The sequence below is a fragment of the Triturus cristatus genome, chromosome 4_1 (genome assembly GCF_964204655.1).
Source record: "Triturus cristatus chromosome 4_1, aTriCri1.1, whole genome shotgun sequence".
Lineage (NCBI taxonomy): Eukaryota > Metazoa > Chordata > Amphibia > Caudata > Salamandridae > Triturus > Triturus cristatus.
The window spans coordinates 617,248,378-617,266,998 of record NC_140585.1 but is presented as its reverse complement, the minus strand read 5'-3'; the positions used below and the strand labels follow the sequence as shown (position 1 = coordinate 617,266,998).

The window sequence follows — 18,621 nt, the reverse complement described above, 5'->3', positions numbered from 1 at the left end:
TAGGTTTCAAGCAAATTTGATTTTTTGGGGGGTTTGGGTTTGTTTTATGCTAAGTTATATTTACTAACTTACATTGTAATGTTTGACTGCCAAGTTTGGGAAGCTAATTTTATGATTTTCATTCTATGAATTTAGGGTTGGCTTCATTGAAGTTTCATATGTTTAGGAACATGTAAGGATATTAATTTTTGCATTTAAGTTTAAAGTTAGTCTGTTTTCCTTAATATTACTGTAGGGCCCCATGTGTTTCCTCACCGCTACGCTTTTTATTGCGGGCTCACAGCCATGAAAGCTGTGGCAGTGAGGAAACTAGTAATTTGCTTGGCGGTGCTTAAGCGGCATAACCAGCATATTTATCATCCTCACACTGCTGCAAGAGTGCCAGGAATCGCGGATCTCTGGTGGCAGTAGTGATTCTGTGGCGGTTCAATCGCCGTAGTCGGAAAATGGCTGGAGGACCGCCACTACAACTACGACGGGTCGTTATAAGGCCCTTAGTATTGTCTGGCTCATGTCAACCATTTTCCTGGATGACTAGTGACAGACAAGCAGAATGTAAGGCAGAAACATATCTGATGAGCAGAAAAACACTTTGAACTGCCTATCATTTCTTGTACTCCACTTTTGTCCTTTCTTGATGGGAAAAAGGATTCTAATATTAAACTTTTATTGTGAGGGTTCTTTTTATTAGAACCCTGATAAGTGGTTTATTTTTTTCCTGCAGCTCAGAGTGGTAATGTTGATAGTTTGAGTATTGTTAGACCTGTCAGCCTTAGGGTGGTCTTCCCCCAAACATTTTGCCTTCCTCCTCTATTGGCAAGCATAAAGTCAATGATTGAGAGGAGAGAAAGCTGGGTTGTGGATGGTTAATGCATTATGATGTAGTGTTATTTAAAGAGACCAGTCTCCAATGTCATAAATTGGGGCAGTTTTTGGGTGGTTCTGATGAATACAGGGATGCTGTTCCAGATCCTGAATGCATAGATAGAAAATTACACCTGTCTTGTTTTTTTATTTTTTTACACTTCTTAGTCTGCCATCTGATGGTGTATTGACTGTGGTGGTGCTGAGAACCACAAGAGATGGTGAGCTTGTCTATAAGATAAGCAGAGGTGCTGGTTGTGATAGCTTTGTAAATGATGCAGCTGGTTTTGAAGATGATGGCAAGAGGAGCCAATGACGCTCATCAGGATGGGGGGATGCATTCAGATTTCTTTAGGCCCTGGATGAGACAGTCTGCATTATGTAGGATACCCTAAGGGTGCCAGTGTAAAGTGTGGGAGGTTGTAGAGTAGGGCTATACCACCATCCAAATGTGAGTGTACGAGGGCTTGAACAGCAGTTCTGAAGTCACTTTCTGAATGAAATGGTTTGATTTTGTTGACCCTGAGCAACATTAAATAGCTTTGATCCAGTGCACTAAATGTATCTTAATAGTAACAGGGAACTTTGCCTCAGAAGAGTAAGTTGGTGGCCACATCCACCCAGGCATTGTTGGTGATGTGGTCTATGTTCAGACTCTGCAGTCCATGCTCCAAGATGGAAGAGTGCTTACCCTGGTATATATTAAAGCAACATTACCACCGAGCCTGCCCTTCTGTATACCTGACATTTCTACAGTTAGTGTTGATAAGATGCATGTGGGGTGTCTCATTCGGTTAATGGTGGTTGCTTACTTCCATGGTGATTTGTGAGTCACAAGTTTTAATCCTGGGAAGGGCTCATCAAGCCGTCAAGTCTTCCGAAGTTTGGAAATTGAGTACCCATAAATTTGGTCTCAATAGCGGCTGTTATAAACAATTAATGAATATTGTTTAAATGACTCATTAGTCTGTGTTTCACAGTGCTTACAGGCTGTGCTGCCTCTGAGTTCTGCATGTGGTATCAGAGGCTTTTAGGTAAATGTTGGTTATTTTATGCTAATATGTGTTAACAAGGTTTTAGTTCTGTACGGTAGATGTTTTATTGGTGTTTACTTTGTATGAGCTTTATGGTCCTGTTTCTAATCCAAATTATAAATTTGAGCAATGAAAGGGCTCAGTTTGATTTATTTTTAGCAATGCTATTCATTTAGACCAGTGATTCTCAATCAGAGGCCTGGGGATCCTCTGACCGCCCAAGAAGCATAGTCAGGGAGTCCGCGACTGCTTAGAAAATTAAATAATATTAACAGATCAATAAAGCGTTTATAAATGGAGATGCAAAACGTGAAATTGCTAATTTTAAGGTGTTCTGTAAATGTGAAGGAATTTGAAATTGGAGGATAATAATTTAGTATGCTTAGATTGATTCTCAGGAGCAGTGCACATGCACCAAACAGAATATAGGGCCTGATTAGGAGAGCAGAGTATCAGGGGTCCCACAGGCCAAATGACAATGCGACCATGGCGGTCGAATTGTACAGGTTTTCCATTGCGGCTGGTGCTGCTAGCTGCAGCACCCACCACAATGGAAAAAGGGATGTGTAACACATCCCTGTACTACGTGATAGGTGCCCTGCAGTGCCTGTCACTTGGTACAGGGATCTGTTGGGGGGGCGCTTCCCCCCACACCCAAAGAAACGGGCCTGAGGTGAAGGGGGCCGCTACGGGCCCCCAATGTCCATTCCCGCCACCTTTTCCAAGGTGGGTGAACTGCCATGCAAAGGCTGGCAGGGAGGGACCATCCTAATCCCTACGGCAGTGCCAGTAGGCACCGCCACCATTGTAGGGATTGGGAGGCCTCCCGCAGAGCACGCCGGATGCGTGGCAGTCGAGCTTTCCGCCCGCCTGCCCACCCCCACCATCAAAATCTGGCGGTCAGAAACCCCGCCATCCTAATCAGCCCCATTGTGTGGACAATGAGTGGCCTTTAGAAAAGCTCCAACCTACCCATTAAAATGTACGATAAAAAAATGTTTCTGAATTAAATTAAATATTAATCATGTTTGTACTTGTTTGATGAATGCTTGTTTATGTATTTTTTGTATATTGTTATATGTTTAAAATCCTCAAAAATGTTTTGTTTTTGCCACCTATTCCAAAAATGATTCACTGCCCGTTTACACAAGAATGTCCCTGAGTCCCAGTTTTTATGAAGTAGGGTCCAAGTAAGCCAAAAGGTTAAGAGCCACCGATTCAGATAATGTGAGTCTAAATTCAAGGCTACAACCAATACGTAACAAACAACATTCTTCTTAAAAAACCACTAGGGGGCAGAGGTGTCATAAGTAAACAGCCTCCTCGTACACGACAGAAACCTGTACGATGCGTTCTTGATGGCGCATTAATCCAACTAGTAACATTTGCTGTTTAATCACGTCTTTGCAGGTCTGGCAAGTCCAGTAAATGTGCGCGAGGGCATGGTCACAGAAACTTCTGTAGAGATTACCTGGAACAGAGCTGATGGAAATTTCCAGCAATATGAAATCACTTGCATAAATTGTGCGGCAACTTTTCTGGTAAGCTAATCATATGTTGTGTGCCAGTTATTTTGTTCAGTAAATGACAGTCAGAGTAAACTTTGCAGCTTTTAAAACATCTTACCACCTTCATAGCTTACTTCAGTTTTTTTCATTAATACCACTAGATACAAGCCATTCACTGCTTTCTTGTGCCCTTATAAAAACGACATTTGGACATTTCACTTCAAGTTACCCATGGACTGAACGGAAGTGAGGGTAGAGAACGACTATACAGGTTCTACCTGTTCTGGTCACTGTATCACATTATCACCGTTGGCTAACAGCGCTGGAATTGGAAATAATGTATTCCGGGATACAATAAATTGGGGGTCAAGATGTGACATCAGAAAGTGAGTGGGTGGCGCCGCGGTCACGAGGGGCGGCGGAGTCATGAAGAGGGAGTCTGACAAGTGAAGTTATACATTTACTTTTTTAATTGTACTTTGAAGCAATTAACATCAAGGACAAATATGCGAGGTAATCTGTTCTGGTTTACTTAATTGGCCATAAGGAAGCTGTATTTTAAAATGTCTTACAAGGTTAAGGTACCTGCTGCAGAGATCTTTTTTTTTTTTCTTTTTTTTTTCCTTTTTTTTTTTATTGATGCACTTAGATGTTACATAATACATTAGACAGAAACAAATATTGTCAACAAATAGACATATGCTAAATCTTCAAAGAAACCAAAGCCAAGTAGAAACATATCAAAACATGAGACAGGGAGGCATTATGTACATACATTCGACAATACAATCCAATATACATCAATCTCTTGGTCTTCCGACAATCCAGTCAGAGATTGGAGACCATATCTTTTTACCGAAGTCCTGTTTTTTCCTCCCTTTCTGAGCATATAAGGATATTTCGATATTATATATACCCAATAATCTAGATAACCATAGCTGGAAAGAGGGGGCATTTACATCTTTCCACCCTGAGGTGATTAATATCCGAAGTACTGCTACAGTTAAAAAGACCAAAGCTTCCTCAGATTTCCCGAGTTTTAAACTATTATCTATACCCAATATCATCAGAGAGGAGGACCATTCAATCCTTCGACCAAGTACCTCCACCCAGAATTTCGCTATCTCTCCCTGAATAGCTGATAGCGAGCTACAGTTATAAAACATATGCATCAAATCTGCTTGAGCCAAATTACATCTGGGACACCTGTCATCAGCTTTAACCCCCCACATAAAAAGCTTTGCTGGAGTAAAATATAGATCAAACAGGGTTTTATAATGCTGGGCCCTCAAGTTCGTAGAACGGAAGATTTTTTTATTCAAATAGAGTGCCATATCAAGATCCACATCGGGGTTATCCAGCTTCCATACAAGAGTATTCTCCATTTTCTCGATATCGCTTTGTAGTTCATCCAGCAAAGACAGATAGACAGTTTTAATTCTTGTACCCCCTGTTACCAACATATCGATCAGAGGAACTTTTAAAGCTATTGGCCATCTGATTCTTAAAGCTTTAATGACACTAGCCAACTGAACATAAGAGAGCCAATGACTTGAAGGGATAGCAGCTCTACTCTGAAGTGCTTCGAAGCCGATCAACCCTTCTGCCCCCACTATATCTCCTAATGTGCTAATTCCATGCTCCTGCCAAATCCGGATATTCCTCTCAAGACCTCTCCCCCGAAATAAGCTCGAATTACTAAGATGAAGATGCGCATGAATTTTGGGAATTTTAGAGAAGCAAGATATAGCTCTCCAGAGTCCCCATACTCCTTCCAATATCTTAAAACGTGGTCTTTTATAGTACCTCCGTTCAACCTCACACATCAGGAGACCATATGCTTTACTTCCAACTAATAGCTCATATATAGATGGTGGGGTCTGTAAATCTCCCTGCCCTGAATCATTGGGTTGAGTAGATTGAAAAAGAATAAACATTTCCGCCAGCAGGCAGGACCAGTGATACAATCTTAAAATAGGTAAGGTGAGCCCCCCCCATCCCATGGGAGTGACAAAAGGTTTGTGGAGCGTCTGACTTTCCCGTATTGCCAAACAAATCTAATGAATATTGACTCTAGCCACTTAATAGTTTTTTCCTCTACTAACAAAGGTATAGCTCGAAAGAGATATAGGATTTTTGGAAACATTGTCATCTTGAGAACGTTGACCCTGCCTATCAATGAAAGATGTAGAACATCGATTCTTTTGAGATCTGCTTCTATCATTTTCCCAAGTGGGATAAAGTTCTCTGCTGTAATCCTATTGACTGCGGCGTTAATTCTAACTCCCAGATAGATTGCTGAATCCATATATCTAGAGTCAGCTTTATCTATATTTGCTGTGCAGATAATTTGGGTTTTAGATTCGTTTAACAGATACCCCGACTTAATGCCAAAAATTTTAGCCATCTGAACCAAAACCCCAAGTGTCTGTTGCGGGTTTGTTGTAATCACAGCCAAATCATCGGCATATGCCATAATTTTATTTTCAAATCCATTATGTATCACTGGTTCTATCAGGGGGCTAGCTAAGATCTCCCGGATAAGAGGGTCAATATAAAGAGCAAAGAGGATAGGGGAACAAGGACATCCTTGGCGCGTACCTCTCGTTATATAAATTTTCTCAGAACACTCACCCATGACCACAATCCGGGCAACTGGATCACAATACATTGCCCGCAGAGCTGTAATACAATTCTTGCCAAAGCCTCTACCGATTAAGATCTGCCACAGATAATTCCACCCCACACGGTCAAAGGCTTTCTCAGCATCGAGCAGGATCATGGCCATCTCTCCTCCCATTGCAGAATATCAAATAAAGCTATTGCCCTCCTAATATGGTCTGTGGTACCACGCCCGGGTACAAATCCATGCTGCCAAGGGGAGACGAGATCACCAATGACCCTGCCCAGTCTTTTAGCCCAGATTTTAGAATATAACTTTGTGTCTGAATTTATTAGCGAGATTGGGCGATAGGAGCCCGGTTTTTCCCTTGGTTTCCCTTTCTTATGGAAAACCACTATGTTTGTTTCTTTCCATGATTCCGGGACCACTCCTGTACCCATTACCCCGTTAAAAAGATCACTAAGAAGCGGGGTAATCTCTGCCTCAAAACATCGATAGACCTCTAAAGGTATTCCATCAGGGCCTGCTGCCTTGCCGATGGCTGACTCCTGCAGGGCTTCCGCTATATCCCTCCCGGAAATATCCTTCTCTATCTCTTCTCTTGCAGTATCCCCTAAACGAGGGCCATTATCGACAATCTCCTCTGTCCAAGGTTCATTTAATGTAGTTTCTGTATATAATTCTTGATAAAAATTCTTAAAAACCTGGAGAATATCTGAAGGGTCTGTATATTCTGTGCCATTTTCTTCCATCTGAGATATAATATTTTTAGACTTGCCCTGCCGTATTTGTAAAGCTAATATTCTACCTGCCTGTTCCCCTGTTTCGTACCGTTTAGCCCTAGATGATTGGTACTCCAACATTGCTCTCTGAGTAACCTCCTTCTGTAGTTCAGCTCTGGCTACCAATAGTAACCTATAACTCTCGTTGCTAGCCCGGCTTTGAGCGATATCAGAGGTATGTTGTTCCTCTGCAGCTGATAGATCCTTCAAACATTTTTCGACCTTACTCCTATCCTCTTTTCTCAACCTTGCTGCACAACTTATTGTTTCACCTCTAAAAGCGGCCTTGAAAGCCTCCCAAACTCCATTTCGTGATGCGCTATATCTATTGGCATCAAAAAAATCAACCACCCATTTCCTAATATGATCGACAAAGCGGGTATCCAATAACAGCTTCCTTTCAAACGTCCACCGTGTCCGAATTTTTGGTACTCCTACCATTTGAAATGACAAGACCAAAGGGTTATGATCCGACAGGAACTTGGGAAGTTTAGAGATTTCTACCTTATTAATTTCTGAGGAGGATATAAAGAAATAGTCCAGTTTTGAATATTTTTGAAAAGGATTCGAAAAATATGTAAAGCCAGATTTAGAAGGTTCTTTCACACCCCACACATCAATCATCTCATGTGAATCCATAAGAGCTTTTATAGCCCTAAAAACTCTCGGTTTTCGTCCAGTATACGTTATGCTACTGACCCAATCAACCGAGATATTCATATCCCCACACATTATTATAGGGGATAGCCAGTTTACCAACTCTATTTCTAGGAAATCAAAAATCTCAGGGTCGTCACAGTTTGAGCCATAGACAACACACAGTGTCAAGCCTATTACCATCTCCACCAATAGCCATCTCCCACTGCTATCGGTTTTAATTCGTCTAACACCGCCCATGGAGGTCCTGGCTAAAACAGCGACCCCTCTAATTGTTGATGATTGAGTAGTGCAGGCTCATAGCTCAAAGCCATTGATATGCATGAGGCTTCTTCGAGCCCAGGGGAGGTGAGTTTCTTGTAAGCACAAAACGTCGAAATTATTAAGCTTCACAAACAATGCCAATTTGTTACGTTTCCTCCAGTCATTCATCCCCCCAATATTAACTGAACAAATTTTAATACCTGTCATCCCTAAAATATATACATATAACAAAAACCATCTGACCCTTTGGCGATTTAGCACTAGTTTTAATCACCCTGACCTGCCTACAAATATAACAAATTTTTCCCATTTCTATAAACATCATACTGCATCTATATTTTCCATTTTTTGTTGACCCACCACCCTTACGCACCCCGCCCCTCCCCACCCTGTGCCACCCCCCTTCTTGTGAAGCGCTCAGACCTAGTCTGTGCTTAGGATGGTGCGCGTGATTTGCAGTGACGACTGGCTGTTGAAACCAAGAATTTAAACAACAAAAGAAATTGCTCTTAGGTACCGTCGAGGCCCCGCCATTATTGAAACCATCATAATATCAGTGGACGAACCCCCATCATCTTATTTTAAACAAGTCGAGTAATAAAAGACAATCCAGAAATGAACCCTCCTCCGGCCTACTTGACATACTATTCCATTTTGTCAAGAGAATCCAAATATTCTTTTGCCTTGATTTCTGAGGAAAAAAAGATCGTCTTCCCTACATTAATTATTTTCAGCTGCGCCGGGTTTATCAAATAAGCTTGTATCTTTTTATCCTGGAATAGGCTTATCATCCCTCTTAGTCTCCACCTGCGCTCTACTGTCGTATGGCAGAAATCGGGACGGACAAAGAAAGAGACCCCTTCGCCACTTCTTTTGGAGTCTGGTCTGGCTTTTTCTGCAATGGATTGCCTCAAAATAAAGTTACCCAAGAAAACCAACACAGCCCTAGGCTTATCGCCTTCCTTGGATTTTTTGCGAACAGTGAAGGGAGTACGGTGTACCCGTTGAATTTCGCTCGCCCAGTTCCAATCAGAAAGCTCTGGGAATGCTTGCTCAAAGAGTTTGACCATGTATGCCTTAATATCCTGACCCTCAACTCCTTCCGGTATTCCCAAAACTCTCAGGTTATTCCGTCGTAGCCTGTTCTCCATCTCCTTCATTTTCCACTGCATGTCAGCCACTTGTGCGGATTGGGTCTTTACTTGGTTAATCGCCTCTGCTGACTCTGTCTCAGTTGACACAATTCTCTGCTCCAAGTTGGATACTCGATCCCCTATGTTTGCACATGTCTTAGACAGTTTCCTAACAACACCCTGGATCTTCCTCATAGCGACTTGGGCTTTACGATTGTCCTGACGGGTCTCCTCACGGTGTGAAATTATCTCTTTGTGAATGGTTTCCAGCATAGTCATATGAGCAGTGTCCGGATTGGGGGAGCCCTGTAAAGCCAGAGTAGAAGAATGATCCCAGCTGAGCTCGCCTTGAGGGTTAACATGAGCTAGAGGTTGCTTTTTCCCGGGAGGACACGCCGGGGGCCTAGATGTAATTACAGGGGGGTCTAGCTCTAATTCACTTTCTGAGTCCAAAAAGGAGCTGCATTCGACATCGTCATCGTCGGACCACTCTGCCCCCTCTGAAACAGAGAAAAAGCATTCGCTGGAATCTTTATCTTTATCTTTATCTTTATCCTTACCCTTTTCTCCTTCATTTTGATGTGCCCCAGTGCCAAGGCCGGTATCCAGGCCGGTATCCAAGTCAGCAACCGCAATCAACAAAGTTTGCTGCCCTGCTTCTTGCGGGCACAGCTCCCTTTCGGATTTTTTAAGATCCTGCTCAGGAAGGGCTCTATTATCACTTGCAACCTCTTGCGGCCTGAGATCTTTATTTATCTCATCACCAATAATCAAACCATCGTTATGTTCCCCCCCAGTGAACGGACTAGGTGCCAAGGATAATGCCTGCTCGCAAATGGTGGATCCGTCTTTTAAATCATTTATATTGACAGTCTCAATAACCCCCGTCTCCGAGGGAGCACTATCCCTTCTGTCTTCCGTGACTTTAGACTTTGAACCCCCCTGCTCCTTACCGGTTCTTGAGAAGATGTCAGCTATTGAGGCTGTAGAGGATGTAGCTTGTCTGGTTCTCCCCAGAGTTTGTTGATTATTTTTTGATGAGCCTGCTCGACAAGTTTTCCCACTCAATTCATCGTTCCCTGCCATACTTTCGCCTTCTTGTGCATATTTTCTCCTTTGTGTGGCCGTTTTTCCACCTACTGCCACTTTTGGCGCCATTGCGCTTTTCCTCCTGTCAAACCACTTCGAAAGCGCCAGGACCGCACAGCAAGAGCCCTCTGAACCGATGCGAAACTCCGGTGCACTCCGCCTGGGACGCTGACCAGAAGGCAAGCTCCACCCCCTTACACGTCCGGCACAGCCCGCGGGTGTGAGAGCCGCTGCCGCTGCCGCTGACACCGGCACTTGAGTGATCCTCCTCCTCCCGGAACAGCAGAGTACCAGGTACAAAGAGACCACCACTTTCGGCATCCCCAAGCGTATTTGTCGGGAGACGGTTAGCGCAGGGACAAAGATAACGGGTCCGTAAATTTCCGCCTCGATCGGTTTAGTTCAAGCGAGCCGTCACTGCATCTCTCGCAACGGCTGTGGTTAAGCCGCCATCTTGCTTCCCCTCTTGTGTCCTCACCCGCTGCAGAGATCTTTATGTGCTCAATAATTCGCAGAGGATATTAATAACGGAAGCTAACACTGGTGGTTAATGCACGTGCTGGAGAGATCTGTGTTTTGCCACAGTTTTGGCTTATCAGAGTAGCATAGGATGCTAATATGCCTGCTGCAAAGCAAAACGTGTAGCATGCACATCATTGATTGGTATTTTAAGTAAACATTTCAATGATTACTGCTTTTGTCACAGAGATCCTCATGTTAGTTCATGAATTGCAGTCCTTCTAATAGAGCACAGTGAGCTGTGGACCGCCATCAAGGAGCTATATGCAAACTGTATGGCATAGGTTTAGAACCTTATTGTTTATTCTCAATCTTTTTTTATTCTAAGGTTGCTAAAAAGAGTTCCTTCGGGTACTAGTAAAGTCTTATTAGTACAAATAATATACTACGTTATGTTTCAAATCCTGACTTTGTTTTTCTTCAGACCAAGTATTTTTATTATATAATACCTTCCAGTATGAATGATATCTGACTCGTCTCCTACACCTCGGAACCCTCGTTACCGCATAGAACATTTCCTGTACAGGTATTTACATACCTGTATGATGCATTGTCTCTATATAACGTGTGTGTGTGTAGTACATCACTTTAACAGCCTACAGTGGGATGAGTAGTAGCATAAAGAAATAAAACAAACAATCAAGTACTGTTTAAATTGTTATTCGTGTAACTACTCATACAGACAGATACATCTGACAATCTCACAGTGCATGCACATCTTTTTTATACAGGGTTGAATAAAGTCAAAAGCCTGCTTCCAAATCATAGGTTCTCTTAAGGACTTGACAAGTGATAACAAGTTATGTACCTTTGATTCCCTATAGTGGATTGGCATCTTGGTGTTAGGATTCAAATAGTTTTCAGCCACAATGAGACTCCAGCAAAAGGAGGGTTGAAGGCCTTTAAGTGAGGCCTTTGATTTGGGCCCATCTGGAAATGAAAATAATAACCCCTTCCCCCCAGCCCCATCTGGTTGTTCCTCTGAATGGAACCAGATAACATGCAAGCACCATTGGATGTGTCTGCAAATGACTCCAGGGCAAATTCAGCAAATTTGCATGTTCTGTTCCTGGATCCGCACAAAATATTCGCTGGGTGTGGGATCTGACTGGATCCCCGTCATTTGCTTCACTGACCTCTAGTGAACATTCATACTGGTATGACCTTAAAACCTCCTTCACAATGCTCAGAGTAAGCGATAAAGACAAATTTCCCCTGCACCCCGCCAACGGGGGTTTACATGTTCTATCTCTGTAAGAAAGTGTTTAATTGAAGCCAAATAGTGTATTCTACAGTACAGTCTCCAAAGATCCTTTAGGCCATTGGTTTTACAGAAATGTTTCGATATTCGCAATCTAGCGGACAATCCTTGCAAATGAAACTGAATAGGACATCAGTTTGACGTTTTCTGGAAAAACATATTATGTCCTCAAATAGTAGCTGGTCATTGTTAATAAATTAACACATTTTACCCAAACAACGGAGGTTATACACTAAATTTACCCTCATATTACTGTTTTCTAGGTGTTTAAAATAAATTTAGCTCCCCAAATGTTTGCTTGAAGTTTTCTCAAAACATGGTCCATTTGTTTTCCATTAACAGCTTTTAAACTATGATATATATATATATATATATATATATATTCACTGAAAAAACCATAGGTTTCAGGGGTGTTATAGTTAGCTGGACTTTTCACTTGTACAAAACCATTGAAATTCCCCCGTTATAGTTAGTTCAGCTAACTATAACTCGCGCGCCCGCAATGCACTGCTGATGACGTCACATATTACATCACTCATGACATGGTCAGTGACATCACTCATGACATCACTGATGACATCTCAAATGACATCACTGATGACATCACTGATGACATCATCCAGTGAATGTGTGTTTTTCTGAAAATTAAATATGTTTTATATATGTATATCTCAAGGTCGATGGAAGAATAAATGGGTATATAAGTGTCTAAATGGATGATTTGTTTTTGAAAAATTTATTGTGTAACTGACTGATTAAGTGTATCATAGTGAATACATGGCGTAGTGAGTAATGTTTAAATATGTAAATATCTGTATCAGTCTCTCACTTTGTGTATAAGTGGCTGCATGGGTTGGTGAGTAGCTACATGGGTGTCTATATAGGTTATTAGTTGGTTTTTTGAGTATCAGTCTGAGTGTCTGCATGGTTCGGTGGGGGGTATTACGTAGTGCATAGGTGCATGAATGAGTGACTCACTGTTTGTATGGGTTGAACACAGCATGTGTGCAGGACTGTATGGGTGGATGAGTGTGTGTATGGGTGTGTTAGTGAGTGAATGACTGTCTCAATAGTGTCTTTATGAGTAACTACATATGTTTTAAACTAGTATATGTGACTATTGGTGTATATATGTGAGTATATGTGAGAGTGAGAGATTGAAAGAGTTCCTGTATGAATAAGTATGTGTTTCTTTAAGTGATTGTTTAAAAGACTAAGTATGTGTAAGTTTCCGTAGAAGTAAGTATGGTGGTGTGTGTATAACTGTATATGCAAGTAAATGTATGTTTGATTCTTTATTAGCATGAGTGACTATGTGTGTGAGTAACTCTATGGATGAGTGGCATTGTGTAACAGGATGTATAGGTGTATGAGTACATATGATGAGTGAGTACATGTATGAGTGACTGTATAGGACTGTTGGTGAATGAGTGGATGTGTATGTGGATCTTAGAATTACTGAAGAGGTTGTTGTAACTGGTATTGGTATGTCCATTGTTTTGAAAATTTTAGTCTCTATTTTTGAATGTGTGTATCAAAGGTTATATTAGGGTGAGAGGAGGTCTGCCACTCTATCACAAGGATGATGTCATCAGTGATGTCATTTGAGATGTCATCAGTGATGTCATGAGTGATGTCACTGACCATGTCATGAGTGATGTAATATGTGACGTCATCAGCAGTGCATTGCGGGCGCGCGAGTTATAGTTAGCTGAACTAACTATAACGGGGGAATTTCAATGGTTTTGTACAAGTGAAAAGTCCAGCTAACTATAACACCCCTGAAACCTATGGTTTTTTCAGTGAATTTCTGAGGTTTTTTAAATGCTAATTCCTAACTATAACGTGCCTGAAACCTATGGTTTTTTCTGTGAATTTCAAAGGTTTTTTAAATGCTAATTTCTAACTATGCCTACAGAGATAGGACATGTGAAGAAAGAAGAAAAAATGCACAGAAAGAAACAAAAGAAGTGCAGAAAGAAGCAACAGAAGTCCTCAAATACGAAGATAAGTGCAGGAAGAAGGATAACGTGCAGAAAGAACAAAAAGAAGAGCAGAAAGAAGCCTTGTTGCAAAATCATCCTGTACCCTCAACTTTTTCAGACGGATACTGGTGGTAACTGAGTCTGACTAACCAGTCCTAGAGCCAGTGCTATGTTAAAAGACACTTAGAATACAGTGAAAACACCTACATACACTAGGGAACATTATGCGTTGGGGTCCCCCTGTGATTAGCATGACCTCCTCTGTAAGCCCCTAGTATGTAATAGGGCATGGGGATTAAAACTACCTCTTAAAACAGGCCACAGGGCGTTTTTGCACACGTTAACTCAGGCCCCGTCCCCTCCATTCACCACTGTGTAAACACGCCCTGTGTCCATTTTTAGTTGGGAGATTAAGTTCATTTGAATCCTGAGGGTCCCTAGGGTCCAACTAGCCCACTAGGTACCTCCAGTAAGTGCCACAGAGCTGCGTTGCAGAGAGGTGTAAAAAGTGGCACGGCCTGGACCACCTCTCTGCAATGCAGCTCAGTGGCGCTTACTGGAAGCACTTGGTGGGCTAGTTAGCCCCCAGGGGCCCTCAGTATTGAAGGGAAATTATATCCCCAATTTAAAACGTGCCATAGTGCGTGTTTGCACACGTCACCTCAGGCCCCGTCCCCTCCCTTCACCACTGTGTAAACGCGCCCTGTGGCTGTTCTAAGTTGAGAGATTAAGTCCCCTTGAATCCTAAGGGTCCCTAGGGTCAAACTAGACCACTAGGTACCTCCAGTAAGCGCCACAGAGCTGCGTTGCAGAGAGGTGTAAAAAGGGGCTTGGCCTCAGAACACCTGGCTGCAGCGCAGCTCCCTGGCGCATACTGGAGATGCCTGTTGGGGGCGCGTTTGCAGAGTGCTGCACGGAGGGGGCATGGCCTCCGGCACGATGCCAGTCTTTTATTTATTTTAGTTTTTTAAGAAGGGGGGCTGTTTGGTTCCCCTTCTTATTCTAATTTATTGGCCCTGATGACCCCATCCCCCAGGGCCAGTCTCCTAATTATATTTTTTTGACCCCAATCCCCAGGGCCGGCCACTGTTTTTTATTATTTTAAAAAAATATATATTTATAGACACACCTAGGACATGCTGGACAAACCGTACGTACCTATCACCATGACGATTTGCGTGATATTCATTAAAAGGCGAATATGCATGCAATGAATCCACGTGGAATGTATTTACACCACTAGTGAAGCTCTGACATGTCTGATGCCCTACCGTGCCTAATCCTGGTAGACACCCTTGTCGTTTATTTATACAAACATGGGTAGCTATTGACGGGCACATTTAATACACATGCACACCAAGCCATTCAAAGGGGATTCGACAAAAATTCGACCAAAACTATGCAAGAAACCCCCCTCACGGTTAATAAAACACACATCCACTGCCGGATGTGTAATACTTTTTATTTTACTCTCTGGAAAGGGGACGAACATCACTTGAGAGTCACAGCGTGCTCCTGACAGAGCCCAATGCTGTGTTACACCCACCATTGCCTGCCGAGTGCCACACACCTCTGTGTTGTATTCCACTAGCTAGTGCATATGCTTTGACACTCTCTAGCCCATGTGCACTGTAACACCACCCCGTGAATATGTCATGCCACACTTGTCTTTGCACGGGTTATATTGCCCCATCTAACGTGCCTTTCTCGATGCCTATGTTATAACGCACAGTGCTATGCCATACATATTACAATCTGGGATCCATATCTTTGTCACAGTGCATATGCAACGTTACACTCCCCAGCACATATTTTATATTACAACTTTAGAGACTAGTTAGGTTACACAACACTGCCCTGTGCATATTACACTCCAAGGCGCATATCGCATAGCACACGCTAGTGCCTGTGCTATCTCGCGCTCTCCAATGAATCTGTCATTGCGCACAATGTATTGCATATTATATTTCACGCCCGGTTCATCTTATATCACACTTTTTGGTGCATAGTTTATACCATACACTATATCTAGTTTTCATTTTCAATCGTGCTCTCAGGACTATGTTCTATATAACACTGTGTTCACCTACCCTTTTCACGGGCATTACATTTTGCGATAGGGGGTGGAGGGTCAGGGGGTGTTTCTGCCAAGTGAGCCCGGAGTCACAGTCACAAACGTCCTCTTCTTCCTGAATAAAAGTGAGATTATGCTGCATACTTGTTCATATTTTAAGTAGTTCGCACAGACACAATGTTTTAAAAACAATAAAGTTCCTAATACCCGCCTTCTCTGAACAGTTAGCTTGCTGCCCCATCCCCTTCCTCCCTATCCTCTGTTGTGTGAATCCATGGACTAGCCTCCTCCCTCCTGCCATGCATGGTCTGATGTGCTGCCACTGCCCTCAATTTAGTATGATGTACCAGTCCACTCCTCCTGCCCTCCATTGCCCAATTCTATGCCCCATCATTGACCTCCTGCTTAAACTCTGTGCTTAGCTTGCTGCCCCTATTCTCCTTCCCCCTGCCCTCCGATGTCTTTGTGGATGCCCCTGCTCCATCCTTTTTGCCCACCATGTCCCATGGACCTGCCACTCCTATCTACTCTGAGTGTTCTGTTGAGCTGCCACTCCCCTCCCACCTGCCTAGCATTGTCAGATGACTGTAACCTGTCCCTGCCACCTCCACCCTGCCTGTCCACATGCCATGCCCCTATCCTCTTCCTCCTGTCCTACATGGTCCATTGTACTGCCACACCCTTCTGCCCTCCCTGGTCTGTTGTGCTGCAACTGCTCCTCCTGCCTGCCCCGTGTGGTCTGTTGTGAGGTCCCTTCCCCTGAACTTTCTTGTCTGCGCACAGGTCCTGACCCTCCCTTCTATCCTCCATCGTCCTTTGTGCATGCCCCTCCACCCTCCTTCTTGCCCATCATAGCCATTGTGCTGCCACTAACCCTCCCACTTGCCATGCATGGTCTTCTGTGCTGCCATGGACCCTCCCACCTTCCCTGTGTGGTCAGTTAGCTGCCCCTGACCCCCTCCCACCTTCCCTCCATGGTCTGTGTGTATGCCATCACAGTCTCACTGTTGCTCTTCATGGTGTGTCTTGCTTCTAGTGCCCATCCTGCCTGACCTCCATGGCTATCTTGCTGCTCCTGCCCTGCCCCCTTGCCCCCAGCCCTACTCCCTCCCTCCTGGCTTGTCTGTTCCATTGTAATGCCCCTGATCCGTCCCTCCTGCCCTTTATGGTCTGTTATGCTGCAGCTTTCTCTCCTGTCTGTCCATTATGGTCAGCTAGCTACCATTGCCTCTTGCCCCTCTGTTCTCTGTTGTCCATTTGCATGGTCCTGTCCCCTCCCTCTTGCTTTCTATGGATTGTTGTGCTGCACTCCCGTCCTGCATGCCCTGTGTGGTGTATTGTGCTGCTGCAAACCCTGATGCCTGCCCTGCAGGGTCAGTTTGGTGCACCTCTCCATGTCCCTCCTGTCCTCTGTTATCCAAGTCCATGTCCCTATCCCATTTCCTTCCATGATCCAATGTACCATACTTGCGAACATTTTGAACTTGGTAAGAGGGAGATTTTGAAAAAAAACTGGGGTATTGATTTTCCCCTTTGAGTTACATTGAAAAAGAGGATATTGTAGACAGGAGACAGATCAAATAAAGCCCATTTGAGCTTAAAAACATTGGACGTTTCCTGGCTGAATCGGGTCTGTTGGCATGTATGGTTGTACTACCATTGCCTCTTCCTTCTGCCCACAATGGTCTATTACATTGCCACAGCCTTGAAGGAGGGTAGATTTTGTATCACAGGGGGCCCCTGGCCCGTTCTGTCCACACCTGAAGTATGAGACCCTTGTCCTTGCCCTGCCAGCTGCATTTGTAGGCCGTATTAAATTGACCAGCGGGTCCTGTGTTGCTATATAATTATCCTGAGACATCCTTACCACTCAGCCAGCATAAAACCCCTGTGTAGGCCCTTCTGTTCAATATGTAGGCCTCTTTGTTAAATTGACCATAGCTCTGCAATTTTAGTGTATAGCAGTCTGAAGGCAGGTCTGCGAGGCCTTCTGATCCAAACTAGTAGCCCCCACCCTACCCGAGTGCTCCGTGCTCGGTATCAAAGTTCAACATCCCCCTGAAGCTGTCGACATACAGTAGGCTGCATCCTGGACTGGTACTTGCTTCCTGGGCAGGTTTCCCGCTTTTAAGGAAGTGGCAACCGCAGAGTGTCAAGTTAGGAGAACTGAGGAGATTTTATACATGAATATATTGAATTCCCGTACAATACCCATTATTTTCTGCTTGCTCTATGGAACTTACGATAAGCGATTGGCCTGAGAGACTGACCTTTTCACCCAGTCCATTGTCAGCATTAAGTGGGTAAATGACGAAATGTCTGGTAAAATCTGCAGACGAAGCTTTTGGGTAGCATACGTAGGTAGATGTAGCGTGCAAAGGAGCCCACAAAATGATATAAAAAGGGAGCACCCACAGATATCGACGGACTACCTCGCCGTCTGTATGTAGGTTAACAGGCAGTGCAGGTTTTCCCCAAGAGCTGGGAGCTCTTGTCTTCCTTTGCTTAAAATGTCTTGCTCTGCTTTGCTTGAAGTATCTTATTCTATTTTACCTATATGAAATGTCATGTTATGTTTAACCATTGTTCTCTTTACTTTTGCATTTAAAAGATTTTGTATTGTAATTGCAGGAATGCTTGCTCTAAGAGTAAACGTGAGTGTTCCTAGGTAACATTTTCCTTGGTGTAACTTGTTTCTCATGATGCATTTATAGATGTGTTTTCTCTCTCTCTCTGTCAGTACATTAATTGAGATACAGAGAATATTATGACAGCTGTATGATTATCTGGATTCTGTATTTTGTACTTTATGTCTCTATTCTGCGGTT

The 18,621-nt window shown here is 43.3% G+C and overlaps 1 protein-coding gene across 1 annotated transcript in view; it reads left to right on the top strand.

Moving 5' to 3' along the window:
* The window catches only part of PTPRQ (protein tyrosine phosphatase receptor type Q), a 1,724,016-nt gene that overhangs the window by 216,067 nt on the left and 1,489,328 nt on the right, over positions 1-18,621 (top strand). Inside the window, exon 12 of the mRNA XM_085652983.1 lies at positions 3,309-3,439. Within this exon, the coding sequence (XP_085509109.1) occupies positions 3,309-3,439 (131 nt within the window). The remainder of the gene's footprint in view (positions 1-3,308; positions 3,440-18,621) is intronic.